This window comes from Podarcis erhardii (genome assembly GCF_964252035.2).
Source record: "Podarcis erhardii genome assembly, chromosome: 6".
Lineage (NCBI taxonomy): Eukaryota > Metazoa > Chordata > Lepidosauria > Squamata > Lacertidae > Podarcis > Podarcis erhardii.
Genome location: NC_138510.1, coordinates 81,238,112 through 81,261,221, shown reverse-complemented (window position 1 = coordinate 81,261,221; position 23,110 = coordinate 81,238,112). Strand labels below are relative to the sequence as shown.

The 23,110-nt window shown below is 42.2% G+C and overlaps 1 protein-coding gene across 2 annotated transcripts in view; it reads right to left on the bottom strand.

Annotated features, from left to right (window-relative positions):
- The window catches only part of EEIG2 (EEIG family member 2), a 38,358-nt gene that overhangs the window by 12,361 nt on the left and 2,887 nt on the right, over positions 1-23,110 (bottom strand). For both annotated transcript variants that reach the window (XM_081866102.1, XM_081866101.1), the window contains exons 2-5: positions 6,526-6,646; positions 5,707-5,736; positions 5,299-5,415; positions 4,479-4,525 (exon numbers count right to left, since the gene is read on the bottom strand). In XM_081866102.1, the coding sequence (XP_081722228.1) occupies positions 4,479-4,525; positions 5,299-5,415; positions 5,707-5,736; positions 6,526-6,646 (315 nt within the window). The remainder of the gene's footprint in view (positions 1-4,478; positions 4,526-5,298; positions 5,416-5,706; positions 5,737-6,525; positions 6,647-23,110) is intronic.

Here is a 23,110-nt window from a genome sequence, read left to right as displayed (position 1 = left end):
CAGATTTAAAGAAAACAGTAAGCCTTTCAAATAAATATATGGCATTATTCCAGGACTGCACAAGGTGTGACCCATCAAGTAAAATAAATGTATTCCCGGAGTACACAAAGGGTAAACCCACCAAGTCATATGCGGCCCACTACTCATCTATTGTGGCATGCCAGAAGCCTAACAATCCCCCCCCCCCAGCCACATACGGTACTTGCATGCACGCAGCAAAAATAGGTTTATCAGACTCTCGATAAACCACTATGCTGTTCAAAACACTGCTGATGTGTCTCTCATTTGTTTCAATGGGGCTCTGCAAGACCATATGTGCTATTAAAATAGGGTTGTGCAGCTGCAGTGCTTGATGTATGCTCTCAGGCACCCTCATAAAGCAGTGAAACCGATTTTAATCATTCTACAAAATGCTTTTCTTACTGGGTAAATTAACATCAGAAAGAACCACCATCTGGATTGTCTAAAATGTATGGCGTACTTGGAAAACAGTTCTTTTAATTTTTAAGAACTGAGCAAAATTGCCCAGCAGTCTTGAAAATATGAAACGCCTTCTATAACAGCAAGATTTTTTTAAAATAGTAAGCTAGCATCAGGCAATTTGTGGGTATCAATGTGGGGAGCAATGTGTCTGGTTCTCATCTCTTGCTCAGTTCCAAGGGGCAAATCCAGCCCCAAGGTCCTCCTAGCTGTCCCTGGGCAAAGCCTTGGATCCCAATGCCACCATCTCTACACACTATTATGCACCACAATTTCAGCAAATTCAGATGCAGGCAATGAACTGTTAAGTCCCCTAATAGGCCCTAAAGAAGTCCCTCCATAGATTCCCATATACTAGTAAACTGTTGAAGAAGAGCTCTGCCAAAGCCTATGCTATTGTTCATCCACAGAGATGAGATTAAAGAGGCCTTTCCTCAGAATCACTGCCAGGCACGGACCCACTAACACAAATTGGCATGTGCTAATTTTTATATATAGATGCAAATTTAAGTCGCTGAGTAAATGAAGATGAGCCCCACCAACAACCCTGTGTTTCCATTAATGTCACCATGTCTGCCAGTGAATCAGGGGGCTTAGCAGTGTCCTCCAGCCCTTGCTGATTTCCAGTTAAGACGCCTTTCAGTGTGCCCACCATACTTTCTATGGTGCCAATGGTCTCAGTATTAAAAGTCCTCTAAAAAAAATCACAGTGCACAAGGAATCGTTTGTTGTTCCTGATCAGTTCCTGGTTGCACTGACTCAGCTTCTCCTACACTGGACATGTGCTCTTAAACATGCCCACACATTTTTATTGGGTGCCACGATTGCATAACCACTCTCTTGTCCTTTCTGAACAGAGGAGAGGTGTAATGAGCTAGTGTAGCAGTGACCGATGTAGGTGTCCCCCTCCCCAATTGTGGTTCTGTTTCTTTATCTGCTCTTTTAGATGTGGCATCTGTTTTATCTTATGCCATATCCCCAGAGCATCCCTTTTGTGATGGGTACCCAAGACACATTCTCAAAATTCGAAATGTGGCCCCTGGCACAAAAAGGTTGGTGATCCCTGCTTTTGGGGGGCGAGCACATTTGCTTGCCAGAGCAGTAGTAAAAGAATGTCACCCAGCAGAAACTTTATAGTAATGTTTGCAGAAGAACTAAAGAGACTGGCTTGGAAACTAGCCCTTTGCTAACATAAAGTTAACCATTAAACTCAAGATTTTAGTGATATGAGTTCCAGCAACTCTTTATTAAGGAACTATTGTGTACTCAGTTATTATACAGTTCATCAATCATGATGGAATGAAGGTGCTATTGGAAAATAAGTGCTCACCTCAGCACATTGTGTTCCAGTGCAAAATCAAAATGTTAATTCTATTTTAAAATAATAGGATAGCTTTTAGTGGCCTCAAAGGAATCTCTGTCATAATAACACAGATAACATTCAGTACCAGTGATGGTTGTAGACAAGCTAATAAATCTGACCCAAATTAAATAAAGGAGTGTGCAATCTAGAAAGCTTCAGCAAACAGTTACTCACTAAACTGGCTATCCATACAAGATGCCTTTCAAGCTGAACCAAACTAAGATTTCAATTTTTAATGGGATTATTTGCATTCTAAATGAGAGGTAGTGGTTTAGAATTAAGTAGTTAACTGAATCACACGCTTAACACAGGAATGATGCAGTGACACAGAAGCTCTTAAAGTGAGAGCTTACAAATTAGTTCACCACTATAGCATCACATAGCATAGAGGGTCAAATAATGCTATAAGTAACAGCCCAACTGTTTAGGATCGGGTGTGTGCTCAGTAATGACATTAATATAATTCTTCAACTTGTTGTTACAGTGGTACCTCGGGTTACATACGCTTCAGGTTACAGACTCCGCTAACCCAAAAATAGTACCTCGGGTTAAGAACTTTGCTTCAGGATGAGAACAGAAATCGTGCTCTGGCAGCGCAGCAGCAGCAGGAGGGGGCTCCATTAGCTAAAGTGGTGCTTCAGGTTAAGAACAGTTTCAGGTTAAGAACGGACCTCCAGAACAAATTAAGTACTTAACCTGTATTCCACTATTTTTGTAGAAAAAAACCCATTTATTTGAAAGTTTTGTATTGTGGACAAAAACTCAATGCAGCTAACAAAAATCAGTTTAAATTAGCTTAAAGAGCTTCTTCACACATTATAGGCAATAAGCAATGCTAGCCAGAGTACTAAGTTACCTGTTTATTTCAATGGATTTACTCCAAGTGGGACATCTAAGGTATTTTAAAAGTATTTGCCTAAAAAAGCAGGACCATTGCAAATACATGTTTGTAAATGTGGTCATCAAGCCAAGGGTTGCCCCATGTCTTGTGGGAAACAAGCTTACACCTGATCTTACTATTAAAACAACTCAATAACTTGTATTAATCTTCATATAACATTCTCACAAAATTGTTTTTTCAGAACTTCCAACAAGCTCTGAGCTTTTCATTGTTCTTCATAGCTTTCTGGGGACTAATAGAATTTAAGACTGCAAAAAATTGTCTTCTGAGCACTTCTTCTGCTTGAGGCAAAAGTGACATCTGTTTATAATACTCTAGCACCAATACATTCTCGTTTAAATTTATCTTGCCCAGAAACACCAACTCACAAGAGAAGCATTTTTTTAAAAAGAGCCTCACTTATGATTAAGAATTTATGCTGTACTACTACAACACCCTTTTTAAAAAAACAACAACACCCACTGCCTACATTTAACTTTTGCAGCATGGCTGATGGAAATAAAAGCTTCCCAGCTGCATTGCTACAATTAGACCACTCACCAAGCTGCATGACTCATCGCAAAATACCTCATTAGTCTAGAAATCCATCCTAACCACATTTTTCCTTTTGGTGCAGTACATGTAAATAGTCTGCTGGAATAGGCATGCGCAGACACAGGGCCCTTTAACACTCCTGAAGCTGAAGACCAACAGTAAAATTTACAGCATCATTAATCCCATGCACTTTGTTTTATATCCTTATTTCTAGGCATGCATTTGTTTTGCTGAGGCTCACTTTAAGAGTCTCACTTTATTTTAAGAAGTATTTAACACCATTTACACTTTCCAGAGATTAGAATTCATCTAATTTGTATTCAAGAATTTGTACACTATTAAAACTACTTTTTTTTGTCCCAGGGATGGGGACAGGGACTGGAGTTTTGAGACAACTGCTGTGATTCAGAATGCTGAATGTGAAAGACCTGTGCAAGTTCCAACATTTTTGTTCAAATTCTATAGACATGCTAAACCAATCCTGATTCCATCTAACTCTCCATAGCCTAATGTGTTATTCCATGAAGATAGGCTAGCAACTAGAAAGTGTATAACCAAACCCCCCTCCCTCACAAAGTGTGTACAGTAAGCCCACAATTTATGCAGGGTTTATGTTCCAGGGATTGGTCTAAAGCCAAAATTACGTATAGTCAAAACATATTGGGTGCAATGGTGGATGCGATTGTCAAAGGCTTTTCCCCTGGACACCTGCCCCTGTTTATTTTATTTATTTATTTATTTTCCATGTGCGTAAAGCTGAATGTCCACATGTTAAATGCATGCAAGCTGTGCGGTTACTGTACACAATACACAGTGTACACTGATCAAATATTGTATTTCCAATCCATTTTTTGCATTGGTAATTTACTCTGCACCTGTACATTCCTTTTGCCCCTTGCATACATGGATTAATACAAGACTTCTTGATTTATAAAAAAAATATAGCATTATCTATTATTGCCCAAATAGTCTATCTCCCCTGCCCTGCAAATGGGTGAACAGCGCAACTGCATGCAAAGTGATGAGCTATATCAAAGATTATTGAAGTAGGCACCAAAGACTGCTGATACCCAATAACCTTTACAACTTGGTTAACAACTCTTTCTCAGAGTATGATTTGTACAATTTATTCAAGCATTCCAAAACCCTAATTATTAACAATACCTACAATTTCACCTGCTGTGCCATATGTAAACTTACGTTTTGAAGCATGGGTCTCCAGACATTAGCTGCATGCTGATCAACACCTGTAAGTTAGGAAAAACAAACAAAAATAAAATCAGATTCAAATACCAAAAAGCATGAAATGGGAAAATCCGTGTCATACATCTTATATGTGAGTGGCTTAACTCACATGGTTACTGTGAAGATGAATGGCACAATTAACAGTAAAGCTATCTGCCAACTAAAAATATTCATGGAAGTTAATAATTATAGTTAGTCTGACAGAAGACAGCTTTTTAAAAGACAGAATGGGCAAACATGCTGTCCATAAAAGCAATCCTATAATTTATATTACAACTAGACATTTCAGAAGGAAAATAATTGCAACAAGCAAATATTACACTTCCATAACAAATTTATTTGGCAAGGTTCAGCAGTAAGGAAGTGGAAAGTGTTTTTACCTTTTCCTTGATGACTATATTACAAGCCATGACTGATAGCAAAACTAGCAAATTCTCCCTAATATTGGGCAAACTAAAAAGCTACCTTGAAAATTAATTCTCTAATTAGCTTAGATTATCTTATTTGCATGGCTGCATTTACATAAAACACATTTAATTATTTTCCTCCAGTGGATTTGAACTGCATTGTACTTGAACATCAATTTCCAAACTTCTACTGGAGTACTGTATTATGACAACCTAATTGCTTGATTTCTTACCAGCTATCGTGTCAATGTTTCAAAAAAAGTTACAGCTTTGGTAATTGAATGCGATCCTTTGCTTTCCCATTTAACATTAAGGAAAAATACTATTCTAAAAACAATGAAAAACAGAGAAAAAACACACACAATTACTTTGAGAATTGAATTATCCTGCCTTGTGTTTTTGGTATCATAACCTTCCAGTAAACAGCGACGAGTGGTATTTCCTGATCCAGCAAACTCTGCCAAGTTGAGGTCTGCAAAACCCAGCTATTGACAAAAGATGAAAAGTCAGCAATTACAGAACCATCAAGGGAAACAAACAGTTTAGGCATCAAAGCATTTGTACTTTAAGAAAGAAGAAGTTTCTCATAAAATGACAAAAGGAAAAGCAGGACACAGTTTTCTTAGTGCTACACAACTGTTCCTTTTAAACAGTATTTGCAACATCCAGTATCCTTAAGGACAGGAACTATAAATCTGCACAGTTCTTTAAATTAAAATTAGGTATGTGTAAGTAAAAGGAGAGGAAGTATTGTATTGATATAGTTGTGTCTTTACCTTTGCATAGGCCTTCCCACCTTTTAATTCCTGCAAGAATAACCAATGGTTATGGTTTAGTAATCACTAATTTCTGATGAAAAATGTCAAAGAGCTAACACACAGCTTGTGACATAAACATTTAACACACAGCAAGCAATACTACTGAATACTGAGGAAGTTTTATAAGATGTTATGGGTTTCCCTATGTCAAGAAAAAACATATTTTGAGCCCTAAAATATTATCAATGCTATCAATAGTAATCAAAGGTAATTAAGCTGTGTAGCTCTTCTCCTTTACAGGCACAGTAGATCAAGATAATCAGAGAAGACCTTGCTAATGGTGCTGTGACCAGTGGAATGTCGTCTAGTGTGAATACAAAAGCAGGCTATCTCTGTAGTTGCACATCCCCTCTGGGAGCCATCGACTGTTGGGTGCCTGTTTACACAGGCTGTCTCTGATCATTAGCACTGACCCAATTGCCCTGGGTTATTGATATCTATAGTGTTTCATTTTATATACCTTTGTTTCTATTATTATTTTTAGAAAAAACATTTCTAAACTGCTCTGCAATTACTTGTTAATGCTAAGAAATATAAAAATATTACTAAATAAGTAAGACAAATTAATAGTTGCTTCTCATCTTTGATTATTCAGTGTTTTTGGCAGCGTGATATTTACAGAGAATTCTGTTAATTATATTTGGTGAGATCAATAGAAATAATATAATTAGAGTCTGGATGTACAATAAGTAAACAGCGTTAAGTTGCCACTTATTTAGAGGCACATGGCCACAGCATAAACTAAAAGGCAAATATCAGGAGAATGGTCATTTTTACCTTCCGAACAGACACTCTGCAGATGCAGGGGTCCAAGACCCCTGTAGTGGCACTTGCACTCATTTTACACATAAATAAGAACCTCTTTTTCCAATGGACACAGTTTGCCTGCACCACTTCCCTGTGAATAAAAAAGGAAAATATTGAACGTTGACAAGAAAAACTGAACGTTTTCTACAGAGGTATGGTTGCCATATGTGCTCTTTTTCCAGGACACACCCTCTTTTACATGGGTATGTAAAATGAGAGTAGTCATAGAAATCCATAAGTAAAAGTAGAAGTTTGCAAATGTGTCCTCCTTTTTGCTCTGTGGCAGGACTTAATTTTAGTTTTGACAAAACCAAGTTTCTCATTATGTATGGACCAGGGAAAATGGTTTAAAAACAAACTCTGCTTAGTTTAGCAAACCATCTTCATAACCCATGGGTTGAAGCTGACTGTTATGAAACTTAACAGAAGTTGTTTTAAACCACAATCATGATTTCATACACAGTTAGGTTTTATAGAATGTGCAACTTAGCTCTGCTGAAGTCCTCCCAGGTGCACAGGAGGGAAACATGGGAGGGGGAGGGCAGGAACCCAGGGTGCATAGTGGCTCCTTTCTGTTCATGCACGAAGCACTAAACCATGGTTAAGCATTACAGGATAACAAAACCAATTTATACTCATGGCTCCCTCACAAATGAACCAGCATGACATCTTACTCAATTGTAGCAACTAGACTATAAGAACTGGTTGGCCCTTTGCCAAACTTTTGAGTTGTTTTCTGGTCTCCTCTGCTATTATATGTTTTCCCCAAACAATGGCTTTTAGTTCTTGTTCTGCTGTATTGTACTGTATTTTGATTTTATGACTATGAACCATATTTGGGGATCTGTGTGGAGCTAAAAGGTATGGAAATTATTTTTATAAATAAATTCACTCTTAACAATGTTAAGGTATGAATAACTATAATGTGAAGATTTTGCACTACCCTCTTCGCTTTCATGTCTTGATTCCTCCCAGCTTACATATCAAATCTTGAAAACAGAACTTATTTAGATTTGATTTGCCACCAAAAATAAGCATTATTAAGATGAACCTCTCAAAATTGTTCTCAAAGACCTTCATAGACTCAATGACATGTACTCTTAGATTAATCACCCATGTCATTTTGGAGTAGACAATCTCTTATCTTTTGCTTATTCTCTGTATTCCAAACTGAGAAATTAATCCTCTTTGGGTCCCTATTTACACACAATACAAATAATATATTTGCCGCTTTGCCGTGCGTGTGGGGAGGGCTTCCCCCTGCAAGCCCATTCTCCATCTTGGGCTTGGGGACGGGCCCCAGACTCCACCTCAGCATATAAGGCTTCAAGGAGGCCTCGGAACACCACTGCTGCCGCTTCGCCGTGCGTGTGGGGAGGGCTTCCCCCTGCTAGCCCATTCTCCATCTTGGGCTTGGGGACGGGCCCCAGACTCCACCTCAGCATAAAAGACTCCAAGGAGGCCCGGGACACTGCTGCTGCCGCTTCGCCGTGCGTGTGGGGAGGGCTTCCCCCTGCAGGCCCACTCTCCATCAGGCCTTGGGGCGGGGCCTACGCTCATCACTGCCGCACCTTTGGGGACATTGGTGCTGCGGCAGCGGTTGTTTGAAGTGTTTTTATATGTTTTAAACTGTGTGGGTTTTTTGTTTTGTTTTGCTTTGTTGTACCACCATAAGCGGTGATTTTTATCCATGTATTTTTATTTTGTTTTGGTCTATTTTGGGTTGGGGTGGGGTGGTTGTGGAGTGGGGTGGGGATCGGCTTTATTTTCGTATAATTGTTTTTGTTTGTTTGCTTTTATATTCTGTAAATGGAGGTGAGCCTGAGGCTTGGGATTCCTACTGTGGAGGGGCAAGGGAGGTATGGCGGTGGGGGCAGATGTCATAGGCGAAGGGGATCGAGATACGGATATGCTCGTACCCCTTCCAATCTGCGCCCCATCCCGAGAGACGAGGGTAGGGTGAGCAAGGATTACTCACCTCCGTCACTGGTGTTGTGCAATGCCAGGTCTATAGGCAACAAAACCGCCACCCTGCGAGATTTCTTTACCTCGCAGGGGGTTGACCTGGCTTGTGTGACGGAGACCTGGGTGCGCGAAGGGGTAACTGTTACCTTACGAGAGATGGCGCCCCCGGGTTTCTCCGTCCTCCACCAGTCGCGGACTGTGGGCCGGGGGGGAGGGGTGGCGTTATTAATCCGGGAAGATTGTCCTTTCAGGGCTCTACCATCGCCATCGATCCCCGGCATTGAATGTGTTGGCCTAGTGTGGGGCTCCGAGGTGAGCTTGGCTGTCTGGTTGGTGTACCGGCCACCCAGCGCACCAGCAGCCACCCTGTCAGGCCTGCTGGAGGCGGTGGCCGGCTGGGCCTTGGAGTTCCCTAACCTATTGGTATTGGGGGACTTCAACATCCATGCTGATGCCACTCCCTCCTCGCAGGCTCTGGACCTGGTGTCTTCCATGGCGACACTAGGGCTCTCCCAGTTTGTTTCGGGCCCCACACATCAAGCAGGCCACACGCTGGATCTGATCTTTGGCGTCGGTATAGATGTGATCATGTTTCCTTCGATGAAGGTGCCATGGTCTGATCACTATGCCCTGAAAGCCAGGATTGACGTTCCACCCCCACCCTGCTTGGGTGGCGAGCCAATTTGGGCTCGCCCGCAAAGGCTGATGGACCCTGATAGATTCCGTCAAGCCTTGCGGGACCTTTCTCCCCCTGGCGACTCATTGACTGAGCTTGTTGAGGCCTGGAATACCCAGCTCCTGGCAGCCATCAATGAGATCGCACCTAAGCGCCCTCTGCGACCCCGCAGAAACCGGGCTCCCTGGTTTACCGAGGAGCTCCGGAAAATGAAGCGGGACCTCAGACGGCTAGAGCGAGTATGGCGGGGTGCCCGTGACGGAGCCTCAAGAACATCTTATAGGGTTTTTATGAAAACCTATGAGATGGCAGTGAAGGCCGCTAAGAAGTCTTACTTCTCGGCCTCCATTGCATCCGCTAGCTCTCGCCCGGCGCAATTATTTAGTATAATTCGGTCTTTAACGTCCCTCGAAGGACAGCCAAATTTAAATAACAATTTGACACACAGCTGTGAGGCATTTGCGAGCTTTTTTGCGGAGAAGGTCTTGTTGCTCCGCCATGACCTCCCTGCCAATTTGGATACAATAAAGGAACTGGAGGCCCCTCGACTGTCCTCGGGTCCAGTATTGGACCACTTTGACCGGATATCCCCAGCCGATGTGGACAGACTCCTCCGAGCTGGAAAGCCCACCACATGTCCTCTCGACCCGTGCCCGTCCTGGCTGATTAGAGCGTGTCCAGACGAGGTGCGGGCCCCCCTGGGGGATATCATCAATCTGTCCCTTGGCACCGGGACATTCCCAGGGGAACTGAAGGAGGCAGTGGTGCGCCCGCTCTTAAAGAAAACATCATTAGATCCCTTAGATCTATCCAATTACCGCCCGGTTTCGAATCTTCCATTCCTGGGTAAGGTGATTGAGAGAGCGGTTGCTGAACAGCTTGGTAGGTTTCTGGATGAAACATCGGCTCTGGATCCATTCCAGTCCGGCTTCCGCGCTGGTCATGGGACTGAGACGGCTCTGGTCGCCCTAACAGATGACCTCCGCAGGCAGCTGGATCGAGGCGGGTCGGGGCTGCTGATTCTTCTAGACCTGTCAGCAGCCTTCGACATGGTCGATCACGAACTCCTGGACCACCGCCTTGCCGACGTGGGGATCCAGGGCACAGTCCTTCAATGGCTGCGCTCGTTTCTCTCCGGTCGGGGACAGAGGGTGGCGCTTGGGGGGGAATTGTCATCCCGCCACTCCTTGGTGTGTGGCGTGCCCCAGGGTGCAATACTCTCCCCAATGCTTTTTAACATCTTTATGCGCCCCCTCGCCCAGCTTGTCCGGAGTTTTGGGCTGGGCTGCCATCAGTATGCTGATGACACCCAACTCTATCTGTTGATGGACGGCCACCCGGACTCTGCCCCAGACACACTGATCAGATGCTTGGAGGCTGTGGCTGGATGGTTACGTGGGAGCCGGCTGAAGTTAAATCCTTCGAAGACAGAGGTCCTCTGGCTGGGACGGGACGACGGGGGGCTGAGGGGGCAACTCCCATCTCTTGCGGGGGTGCAATTAGTGCCAGCACCGTCCGTTAAGAGTTTGGGTGTAATCTTCGATACCTCCCTCTCTATGGAGGCGCAGATTGCAGCTATAACAAAGGCGGCATTCTTTCATCTCCGCCAAGCTAAGCAGTTGGCTCCTTACCTCTCACGCCCCGACCTAGCCACTGTGATCCACGCGACGGTCACCTCCAGACTGGATTATTGTAACTCGCTCTACGTGGGGCTGCCCTTGAGACTGACCCAGAAACTCCAGCGGGTGCAAAATGCTGCAGCGAGACTCCTTACGGGGTCTTCGCTTAGAGATCACATTCATCCGGTGCTATACCAGCTGCACTGGCTCCCGGTGGAGTACAGGATCAGGTTTAAGGTGCTGGTTTTAACCTTCAAAGCCCTATACGGCCTAGGGCCCTCGTACCTACGGGACCGCCTCTCCTGGTATGCCCCACAGAGGAACTTACGATCTTCAAATAAAAACATCTTGAAGGTCCCAAGCCACAGAGAGGTTAGGCTGGCCTCAACTAGAGCCAGGGCTTTTTCGGCTGCGGCTCCAACCTGGTGGAACGCTCTCTCACAAGAGACAAGGGCCCTGCAGGACTTGACATCTTTCCGCAGGGCCTGCAAGACAGAGCTGTTCCACCTGGCCTTTGGTCAGGGCGCAGCCTGACTCCCTCCTCTGGCAATCTTTACAAAACTTTAGTTTATGGTTGCCATCAATTTTGATTTTAATTCATTTTAATCCATTTTTATAATGTTTTATAATGTTGTACTGTTTTAGTGTTGTTAGCCGCCCTGAGCCCGGCTTCGGCTGGGGAGGGCGGGATATAAATAAAAATTATTATTATTATTATTATTATAAGAATTTGTGCCCACAGGACTTGATTGCTGTGCCTGAACACCCAGAGTTAGTATTTCAGAAATCCATGGCTTCATCACTTGTGTGCTAACACTGTGTACATAGCAGTTGAGGGACTGGTTTCAATATAGAATGTTGCATGACCAGGTTTTTCTTATAAGCCCAGCATCATGTTTAAATCAGGCAGTGATTTAAATCCCAAGTTATTAAATCACTGCTAGGTTTGCTCTAGAAATAATGACAGACCCACAGGTAATGTATGCAACTTTAATTTACTGTTATTTGATCTTTTTGGATTCCTGACACCCTTTTCGAAATGCTGAATAAATAATTCTGACTGAAGTTTGTGAGTAACCACATACAACAAAATAATGCACAAGTGCATCCACCCATAACAATATATTGATTCATCCCCACAACTAAGCTCATGACCTTCCTCTATGGAGTTCAGACAGAGACTGAGAAATGAAGATGTCCAGATAAAGTATTGGAGGAAAGTCACGGCAGTTTAGAAAAAGGGGTGGGGGAGAATGCCCCAAAATAAAAAGATTTCTGGGCTTGGCAGTCAGTCACTAACAAACTGATATAATGAGGCTGCTGAAATCTAGGTTATAACAAGCCACAATTTCAGAGTCTTCAGTTAACAAATGTGACAGCTAGTATTCAGGTTAAGAAAAAAATGCAGAGCTTTGTGTGTGCACAGAATGCTTTGGTGAATTCTTTTACCCTGCAAAACTTCCTGAGCACATTTCTCCCTTGTGTGCCAGAAAGAGGTGTTATTCTGTAGGCTCTATTTGAAATTTACTTTGCAGTCTGAAGAAAGGAAGGAACAATGCCATGGACTGGCTGGATGCAGAGGAATGGTGGGAGGCACCAGCTAGGGAACCCCCAAGGGAAAAATGGTCAGAGCCAAGGGATGTGTGGTGGGATGATGATGGTCAGAGGGAGAAGGCGGAGCAGGCTACGAGGTGGAGGTGTTGGAAGCGGAAGAGGTAACAGTTTAGTGAGCAGGAATAGGCCAGAACCAGAGGAAGAAGTGGAGGCTGGGGAGTGGGGGGGGGGCGGGCAAGAGACAGAGATGACGAAGGCTGTTGATGAAGCCAGGAAGCCCCCGCCTTCCTGTGACCAGTTCCCCTCCTCTTTGGTCTCCCAGAACCCACAGAGGTATGAAGAGGGTGAAGCAAAGACAGTCAAGGTGAATGAGCCTCAGATTGCTTGGGAAGGAAATGGGGGAGGAGGAGTTTTAAGAAGGAGTGGAAAGGCAGGGACCTTCAGTCCTCGAAACTGCCTCACTGGGGCAAGATTTACTGGGAAGAGTTGCTGGGCTCATTATGCTTCAACTGTTTTGTTTATTTGAATAAAGAGTTAACTTTATTGGCATCTTGTGAGTTATTACTTACCTGACCCTGCCACCCACCTTTGACAGTACTGTATGCCATAGATTCCTGACAAAAGTTGAAAGAACTGGCTTGGGTTACTCTATCCTAGAGCAAATATTTCTATTGCAAGAAAAATATGTTGGCTTATATTCAATGCTACACACATGTAAATGGGAAACTTATAATGGAAAAAAAACAACAAAAAAATCAGACCTAGTCTTAAGATGCTGCAGAGTACCGGACTTTTAATTATGGACCCAAGTAACTTTTCTGTTGATTTCAAAGGGCCTCTAAGTATGACTAATGCTGGCTATTACCCATGTTCTCTATATCTTTAACATATAATTCTCACAATCATTTTAGCATTGTATCTGCTGCTCAGTTGAAAACTGAAACAGAACACCAGGTTTTCCTCACAATCAGCTAAAAGACATATCCAAACAAAAGCACTAGGCCAATGGTTTTCAACCAGTGTGCCATGGCACCCTGGGGTGCCTTGAATAATGGTCAGGGGTGCCGTGGGCAACACTGGCCTCTGTCCCTCTTTCTCTCCCTCTCTCCTCTGATGCGCTCTCATGCCTGCCTCCCAAAGCCTTGCACAGCTGTTTGTTGCAGCAGCCCTGGCTACAAGCTCCACAGGCAAATGGCACCTCTGGGGCTGGCCAGGGGGTGCTGGCTGCCAGGAGCCAAGGTAGCATCAGAGTAAGCAAGTGGGTGAGGGAGCCCAGCCAGCCAGCCCTTGCTGTTGGGAATGGACAGGCAACTGTGAGGCTGGGCAGGTAGGCAGGTGCTGCACTAGGCTTTCTTCTGCTTGCTGTGTGCAAGGCCTGCTTGGGAGCTGAATGCCCAGTGCTGAAGGAGAGCATTTCCCCATGCAGACCCAGCAGCGCCTGCTGGCTCCCAAGGTAAGGTGCTGGCCTCACATTCACCTTTGGCTAGTCTCCTTTGGGCTACTAAGACTGGGGGGTATCCTCTTCCCAGGCCCCTGTGAAGCAGTGTGAGGAGGCACCTTTCTTTGGTGCCGGGGGCAGCAGCAGCTCAGAGACCAGGGATGGCAAGAGCGGATGCCCAGAGGACTCCCATGGAGACAGGAGAGGAGACTGTGGGAACACTCCACAAAGGAGGGTGTTTGAAAAAGGGTGAGAGGCTGCCAGCTCTGCAGACAAGGCATGACATAACTGGGCTCCTGAGCCCAACAGGGGTGCCACAAAAAAAAAGGTAGTTGGTCAAGGGAGCTGTGGACTCAAAAAGGTTGAAAATCTCTGCACTAGGCTAAAACTTTCAAGGCAAGCTTTAATACCTGCAAGACTATGTATTTAACCAAGGCACTTAAACATCCAATTGCATTCTGCTAATGAAATTCCAGTCTACATTCTGTCTCCCTGAGACAGAAAAAAGTTCACCAAATACAAACTGAGTTGTTTCACTGCTTTGAGAATTTGTCCCAACTGAAAATCTGTCTATAAATTCTTAAATAAAAACAAATGTGGTACTACAGTAATTTCACAAACAATTTAATATTTACCTACAGCTAAAAAGCAGTCAGAGAAAGATAGCAAATAGAACACTGCATGCAACTAAGTACAGTGGACCCTCTGGATACAAATTTAATTCGTTCTGGGGGTCCTTGTGCATCCCGAAAAATCCGTAACCAGAGGTGCCGGTTCTGCGCATGGCGTGATAGAGCACTTCAGCACATGCGCGAGTGGTGAAACCTGGAAAAATACTTCCGGGTTTGCCGCTTTCGCAACCTGAAGATTACATATCCAGAGAGGTACGTAACCTGAGGGTCCACTGTAGTCAGAAGTTTAACACTGTAGGATTTTCTAAAAATCTCCCCCACCCCACCCCAAAATATTTCACACATTGATTGGTTACCATGGAAAGTGAACAGAGATGACAGTCTACTTGGCAACTGTGCTGCAGAACAAGTTGATGAAAATGTTCCACTGTGAGTCAACTTCATATGAGCCTTAGGGAGTAATTTGGTCATGTACTATGAGTAGCGTTGTTTTTTTTAAAAATGCCCGACTACTGCATTAAGAAAGAAGAAATTCCTATCTGTATTATGAAGTAGCAGTTTCATAGCTATGCTTTTAAAAAAAAAAAGGCCTTTAGGGCATGCCTACCAGGATTTCCCTTTCTCCCAGAAGTTCCTCATACAATTTTGGACTTTGAAGGAGCTTTACAAAGGCAGGCTTCCCTCTTTTCTTTCAAATATTTTAGAAGAAGAAGATGATGATGATGACACAACAGTGGTTGTATCCTTCCTCCCAAGAGGGAGAGACAGAACATTGTCTCCAATGTCACATTGACTTTTGGAAGCATTCAGAGCCCAATGCCTTGAAAGCGCTTTCAAACCAGTAAAACGTATTGTAGCTTTTCAAATCTCCAAGGTTCAGTGTACATGCAAGGAGCCTTCACTAGTCTCCAGGCTTAAGAGAAAAGCAGGAACTTTCCCTGTTTCTAAGCCCTCACCTGGTAAAATACATGCTTGCCAATGGCTAGTGAAGTTATGGACTCTTGCAAAGGCTGCCCATTGGTGATATATTGCTGTGATTTCCTAGGCAATTGGCCATTCCTATTTTTGCAATCATGTGGCAGGCTATAAAATCAGGTAGCTTATCATCCCCCTAGCAGGCAACTGTATGTAGCTGATGGTTTGGACAGTGGGTTGGCATAGGCTTGACTTTAGTTATTTGATATATTCACCTTTTCTGTAAACTTTTTAAAAATTTAAGCTAGGCTCCAGAATGTAAGTTTAGAGAATGGGGGAAGATAACTTTATAATGAATTATAATTAACACACAGATTCCACACAAACATGCACACTGAGATTCTGATTTACAGCACATGTAAGTTCAAACATTTTGCTAGAAATATTCTAAACAAAACAGTAGAAGCAAACAGTGTTGCCAACTTCCTAAATTTGCAAATCACAATTTGCCTAGTCACCTGGTGTAAATATAAACTGCCCAAGGCAAACAGGCCTATTCCAGAGGCTGTCCTTTGTAGTGTAAAGCTTATAGCTTGTTTTCAGTGGGAATTCGGGCAGTGAAGAAGAAATAGTTAAGTTTGCATATGTTCAGTTCTGCACTGCTTTTAGTACCCTTGCTGGAATGGCTGAAACCTTCTGCTTTGTTTTACAAACAGTGTGGCTTTCCTACTACTGGATTTTGTATTTGATTGAGACTCTGTAATTGGATGAGTCAGATTCATTATTTGTGCTAGTTTAGAACTGTGGGGTTATCTTGTTTACTTGGATGCAGTTTATTTCCAGTCCTGTTCCTATGAATATTTACTTGGAAATAACGTCCACTATGTTTAACAACAGTTTTTTCCTTTTTTATATATAAAAAAACCCTGTACATATGCTGTGCACCATTCGCTCAAGCAAGTCCCTCTGAACACAATCTGGTTTACTACTTTATATTCTTATACTGCTCTTACTCATATCAGATTTCCACCGGAACTGTACATCATAAAACAAAAACCAGAAAAGAAATACATGTAAAATGGCCTCATACTTTATCTTGTTAGTCTGGGATTGCTGTAGTGCAATATTTCCTGTATATCACTGAAGTTAGTTCTCTTCTTTAGCCATCTACATTTGATTCTGCAAATGATAGAGCCCTCTTTCTACATATGCTTCCCTAAACCCTTCTCCACTGGTACCAAACTTCTTGTTTAACCTAATATTATTTTCTTTATCTCCATGCAGCTTCTTCTCTCAGAAATACCATTCCATCTGCCAATATATTTTTTCCTCTGCACTAACTTTCAAGTGCCTCCTTAAAACACATCTGTTCACCTTGATTTATTTCAAATTCCTCTTTATTTTCCCTCCCTGCCTAATGTGTCTTAATTTTATTCTTAGACTGCAAGTCTGCAGATGGGGCCTGTGGCTTTTTATTTTATTCCTGCAACTAGGAATGCTAAACCCTTTATAAAACAAAAACATGATTCTGTCACAGGCAACCCAGTCCACTTGACACACCATTTCCCACCATGCACAATATGCAGTGACCCATGTATTTCTTACAAACATAAGAAGCAGAAAATAAGTAAATAAATCAAATAAAACATTAAGCTAGAATATGCAGTGTCCCAACAACACTTGTGGTCAACGAGAGGAAAAGACAATTAGAAATAGTCATCGTATAAACCTTCTTGGCTGAGGTAATTAAAAAGTAAATAAATAGGCTGATCAACTGATTCAGCTCAACGTGGGAGATTGCAAAGGCAGCTGTCTTTAAAACTAAGGGAGTTCTAAGTGCTTCAATCAGTAGTGTGTGAAAAACTGTCATTTGTTATTTATGAAGTAATTTATTCAGAGAACTGTTAAAATACAAGCAGGGACCGGTTTGCATGGCACTTACATTCTGGAACCCCCTCCCCCCAGCGTTGACGGGGCCCATGTAAGGCTGCCCTACTCTGTTCTGTCCCCTTTTCTGTGACATTTTTGGGTCACTTCTGGGTTCGGCATGAAGTGCACGGTCGCGCACATATCGGACGCACATAAAACAATCGCTGTCTGTATAGAAGGAAGGACTTTGAATGTATCGAACTGGAGAATGAAAATGAGCCAATTTCATTACAGAGCGGAATGCCAAATGTATTTTCACACCTACAGAATTAAAAGCAAATAATTGTCAAGGCTGTTATAAGCAAGAACCCAGTGTCAATGTCTGGAGCTTATCAGTACAGGTCATACTAAAAAGGAAGTTCAGCACATAAACATTATTTGATATTAGGGATTTACAAACACTTTTTAAGCATTTACCGGTATATCCCGCCAGCACTGAAACTGCTACATAATTTTTGTATACTGGCACTCAGCATCTCATTCTGCTTCATTAATTCACCAGTATCCTGCAAAAAGAACTGAGGCCACAGTTTTGTTGCATATGGTCAGGGGGAATTCTGCCAAGTCCCCACAGCTGGATTTCCTCTGCTGCACTAAACGAATCAAAGTCATTTGCCAGTAAAATGTGCCTCTAACACAGGAAATAGCATGAAACTTCATACTTTTACAATAAAAAATGTGTTGCGGTTCTAAATGGAACTATATATTTATCAAGTATGCTGCATCTCATGTACATAGTGTTGGGGTGGGGGGAAGGAATGCTCCGCCAAAAAAGAATATGGCACAGAGTGATTAGCTATTTCTAAATACTTCTTATACACAGAAAAGAGAAAAACTGCATGAATGCCCATCCCTCCAAAATTAAGGGGGATTAAATGTGTGCACACACACACACAGGCCTATTTTGAGATAGCAGGGATTTCAGGTTCACCTTAATGCACCCTGAGATTAGGGCTGCAACACCGCATACACTTTACAGCCAAAGCCATACAGCACAAACGTTACAGATTCATTTTCTCAACTTGGACCTTAGCATCACATCTGGGGAAAAGGTAATATTTACTTCTCATTTCTTCTCGCAAACACTCATTGCAGACTACCTCTTAAACCCATACTCACAATTAGAATACATTTACTGGGGAGTAAATAACATTGAACTTAGCAGGAACTCCTCCACTGATTACACTGTAAGAATGGCAAAATAATGGATTTTTCCAATCCTGCCATGTACAATTTAATTTATAGCTACATATCACATTTGAAATAAGCTGGGAAGAGTCTGATTCCAATTAATTAACACACAACATAGTGCTGTGATTTTGTTTAAGATTTAGTTTGCCAGGAAACATGTACTGCTACGCTGCGGCTAAATCATAAAATTTAATAGTATGATGGCACTGCAGAATACTACGGGCTGACAGCTTCCAACATTACTTTTCCCCCACTAGCAATGTTAATTTGCATGGAGAAAGGCAACCAGGTAATGGCGTAAGGCCAACATCTTTGAATGTCAAATGCCTGAAATCTATGAAGGGCAGAAAAATCACCCCCTCCACAGTCAACAAATCTGCTCTGGAGCATTGGGGAATATTCATAACAGATTTAGAGGGTGCATGAGGGAGAAGGAAGCATTCTGTTACGCAAGGAGAAATCCTTGTGCTCAGTGGTATGTTGAATACAACCCACAGTGTGCATGCGGCCCAATGGCAACTGCCGTCTTCCACATTAAACTCATTGTTCTCAGAAGCTAGTAACAGTCACACCCACACACGCCTTAATATTGCAAGGAACTATACTGGTAGATAGAGAAACAGCATTCCAATAAACAAGAAAAGAAGGGTAGTGAAACATATCATGGAAACTTCTAAGATCAGTCTGTGGTACAAAAAAAACCCTTTGGTTTTAGATCAGGGGTCAGCAACCTTTTTCAGCCGTGGGCCGGTCCACCGTCCTTCAGACCATGTGGTAGGCCAGACTATATTTTGAAAAAAATAATGAACGAATTCCTATGCCCCACAAATAACCCAGAGATGCATTTTAAATAAAAGGGCACATTCTACTCATGTAAAAACATGCTGATTCCCGGACCGTCCATGGGCCGGATTGAGAAGGCGATTGGGCCGCATCCGGCCCACAGGCCTTAGGTTGCCTACCCTTGTTTAAGATGAATAATTCCATAGTGAGACGTACAGCACATTGAACAAACTTGGGCACTCTCTCTTAACCCATCCCTTTCCTCACAGGGCACCACAAAGAAACATCAGGTGAACATTATTAAAAGAAATATATAAAATTATACTTTTCAGACACAGAAAAGACCCATAGTTTAATGATTCATAATTTTTATACAGCTGAATGTTTCTAGCACAGGTTTTTCTATCACAGGTTTTTCTAACGCTATTTAAAATTTCAAAGTTTATTAAATGTCTTCCAGGTTCTTATACTACATTAACAGTCCTTTACCTTTACCTTACCTTACTATGCTATACAAAATCCCAAGCTTGTAAGATTTATCAGAATTCTGGTTATCGATACTAAATTAAATATCATGCTTGAGATGTATGTCACAAAGTATGCCACCTCATATAAACTCAGTAAGAGAGGGCAAATGAGACCATTCTGCAAATAGAAAAGTGATGTGTGTTACAATTCTATCCATTGCTAAACATTTATTTTGAAACTGGGTTTCTCAAGTCCACTTTCAAAATGCAGCACACTAGACCACAATGAATTTATTTAAAAAATACATGTAATGGTAATAGCCTAAGAATAGCTAGCTCATATTTACCAAACTCAAGCATATTCACTCATTAGTGAATATTCCAATTCTTGGAAATAATCATTATAAACTAAAAAGCCATGTAACTGCACATTTGTGCTGTTTATAACTGTCACCTCCATTAAAACTTCAGATTTGGCACATTGCTGTGATATATACAACACATACACAGACAAAGTAATTGTCTGTGTTTGCATGTCATAAGGCAGGGTTTTGAGCTTATCATGGTTTACTGTGCACAAGCAGCATGCTGGCTGCCTGATTGTTCCCACTTCACTCCTTTCCTGGTGCAAACAGGACAAACTAGGAAACTCTTATAAAGCTTGCTAGCCAAACTTAAACCATGCATTGTTACTGGATTGTTGAACCTGGCTTTTTGGGGACCAACAAGATCCTGGGTTCAGATGTAACAAGAGTTTCTCCTGCTTTTAAGAGAAGAGGAGTGAAGTAGGAGCATAAATAATAAATTGTGATAAGCTAGAAACCCTGGCTTATCATGATATATGATCACATCATCAATACAATACTGTAAAACTGGATGTGACAGTATGTATCTAAAGCATTTATACCCCACTCTTCATTCAGAAAGGCTCACAGAATGTCTTATGGATCAATAAAAACAACACAGTTGCTCCCCTGAGGCTTACAATGTAAATACAGTATGAAAAACATAAAAGGAAAATGGGATGGGGAGGAAAGAAGAAAAGAAGCAAATTCACATGCAAAATTATTGATATTGCAAGGTTCTAATTATGATAAGCTCTGATGGAAAGGGCTACAGAAGGTCCACATACATTTCTGGGCAACACACAAGCTACAATCACGTGTTAATCCATGCTTCACTTTAGATCACCCTTTCACACTTTGTGGTCCCCAAGTTAATCCTGCCATTATCAGATCCAGTGGCACTCTCAGTCAAACACGGGAAAACTGAAAACCCCAGTATGATGCAATTACAAATCTCTCTTTTTTCCAATACTGTAATATGATGCCCTGGTGAGATCACAACTGGAACTATCTCCACATGTGGAACAACAGCAGGCTCACCTAGGCTTATAGAGCACATCTTCAAAGTAGAAAAAGGCAACTAAAATGATTCAGGAAATAAACAGAATTTTGTATTGCTGAATGTTAAGAAGGCTCTTTGTTGTAATTTACAAATGTCACACTAAAGTGGGGAGAAATGCTATGCAGGATCAAGAAAACTGTGACCATGATGAACCAAAAGTGATTTTAAACAAGTCCAAGAGCTTGGTTACATTCAGTGGGATTTTTGCCCTTTTGTTTTTGAACAGCAAATTCCTATGCCATAACCCAAACTATTTTTGAGAACTCAGTTTCAAAAGCTGTTAGCCATAATAAGCACTGATAAATGACTACGTGTGCATGTGTATTTGCACTTGAGCACACTGTTTAAGAAACAAAAGCCCTGAACCCCCTTGGGCACACAGAAACAGCTGTGTATTTCTTTGTATGCTGGTCTGAACTTAGAACTTATAAGAACCACTGCATACAGATTTGCCGTTAAGAGGTTAGAAAGCAAAAGAAGATACCTTATTATAAATTCAAGAAATCTTCATAGCACAGCTGTTGGAAGGAAGAACCTCACAGGGTTTCAAAACACTGGTTTCTCAACTGAGATGAAGTAGTGATATTATTATTTTAATGAATTGTAAAAAGTCTCCCCTTCCTCTGAAGCTTCAGGCACTGCGACAACCGGAGAGAGGAGTTATGGATTTCATTAAATATTCATTTGGGGGTAAATCTGTGGATGACTTTTGTATTACACCTAGGACAACTTCACCCAGTACATTTGACATTTCTCTGCATATTCAATCACAGTGATAAAATTTACTTTTAAAAAACAAAAATTGAAAGACTGATAATTGCTTCTGTGATCATCATGGAAACTAGGCTACCACGTAGCCTGTCTGCATGAACCTCCTCCCATGTGGGTCTGCCAATTTTCAACATATCATTGCAAAATGCAGAAACAGAGGGAGGAACTGCATATAAACATCACTGGAACTGTGTAGAGAATTGCTTCCGACACAAAAGAAAGGCACATAAAGTAGCCTCAAGGTGGTTCAAGCCAGCATCCTAGTAGCATTTTGTGTAATGTGTGACTGGTCCACTGGCTGAAATAATACCTTTCTCCACTTCCCTAGGGACGATCAGACAAGCTTACGTGTCAGGCTAAAATCTGAGATTTTTAGTTTATCTTTTTCTGTAGCGTACTGCATTACTTTGTATAATTACGTACTCCAACTGGAGCTATCTACTTTGCTGGCACCTTCGTGCAACACAATGATCATTCCTAGTCTCTGCAAATGGCATAAAATAGAGATAGTTGTGCGAGACGGTAGTAAGAGCCTAGTCTTGGGCGTTGGACCTTCTGGCTCCTTTCTAGTTCCCTCCCAGAAATTCCACTGTACTTTATAGGGCTGTTCTGTAATAGGTCTACTGAAGGAATACTTTGTGACTGGATATTATTAAGCAATCCCTAACACTAGGTGTCAACGTTTGTGGGGGAGGTTTCCAGTTCTGTGTTGCCTGGATCAGCAACAGAACTGCTAGGTCACGTAGGAAGGAAAACAATAAGTTGGTGAGATTTATGGAGTAGTTTCCAATTCCGTTAAAAGAAATTAGATGCTAGATGCAATGCAATGCATGCGTGTGTATGTTTGTATGTATATGTATATGCATGCGTTGCATCTAATCTTTAACAGAATTGGAAACTACTCCATAAATCTCACCAATTTCAGCCCTCAACTTAGGGACTATCTATCTATCTATATCTCAAACACAATAGGTTTGAGGGGCTCAAACCTGCCTGGAAACAGTACCTTTTGATCTGGAAGCCTCACGCCGAATCCCATCCATTTTGGGGCAAATGCATTATTTTGGTCACCCAAAGGTGTGACCAGAGACACTGACTTCACTACTGCATTACACGTGCATCATGCAGTTAGAAGATAACTCAGCCCTGGCACCGAAAATAGGCATTTGGCGGGTGGGAGTGGGAATGGGAGCTCAAGAGGTTTTGAG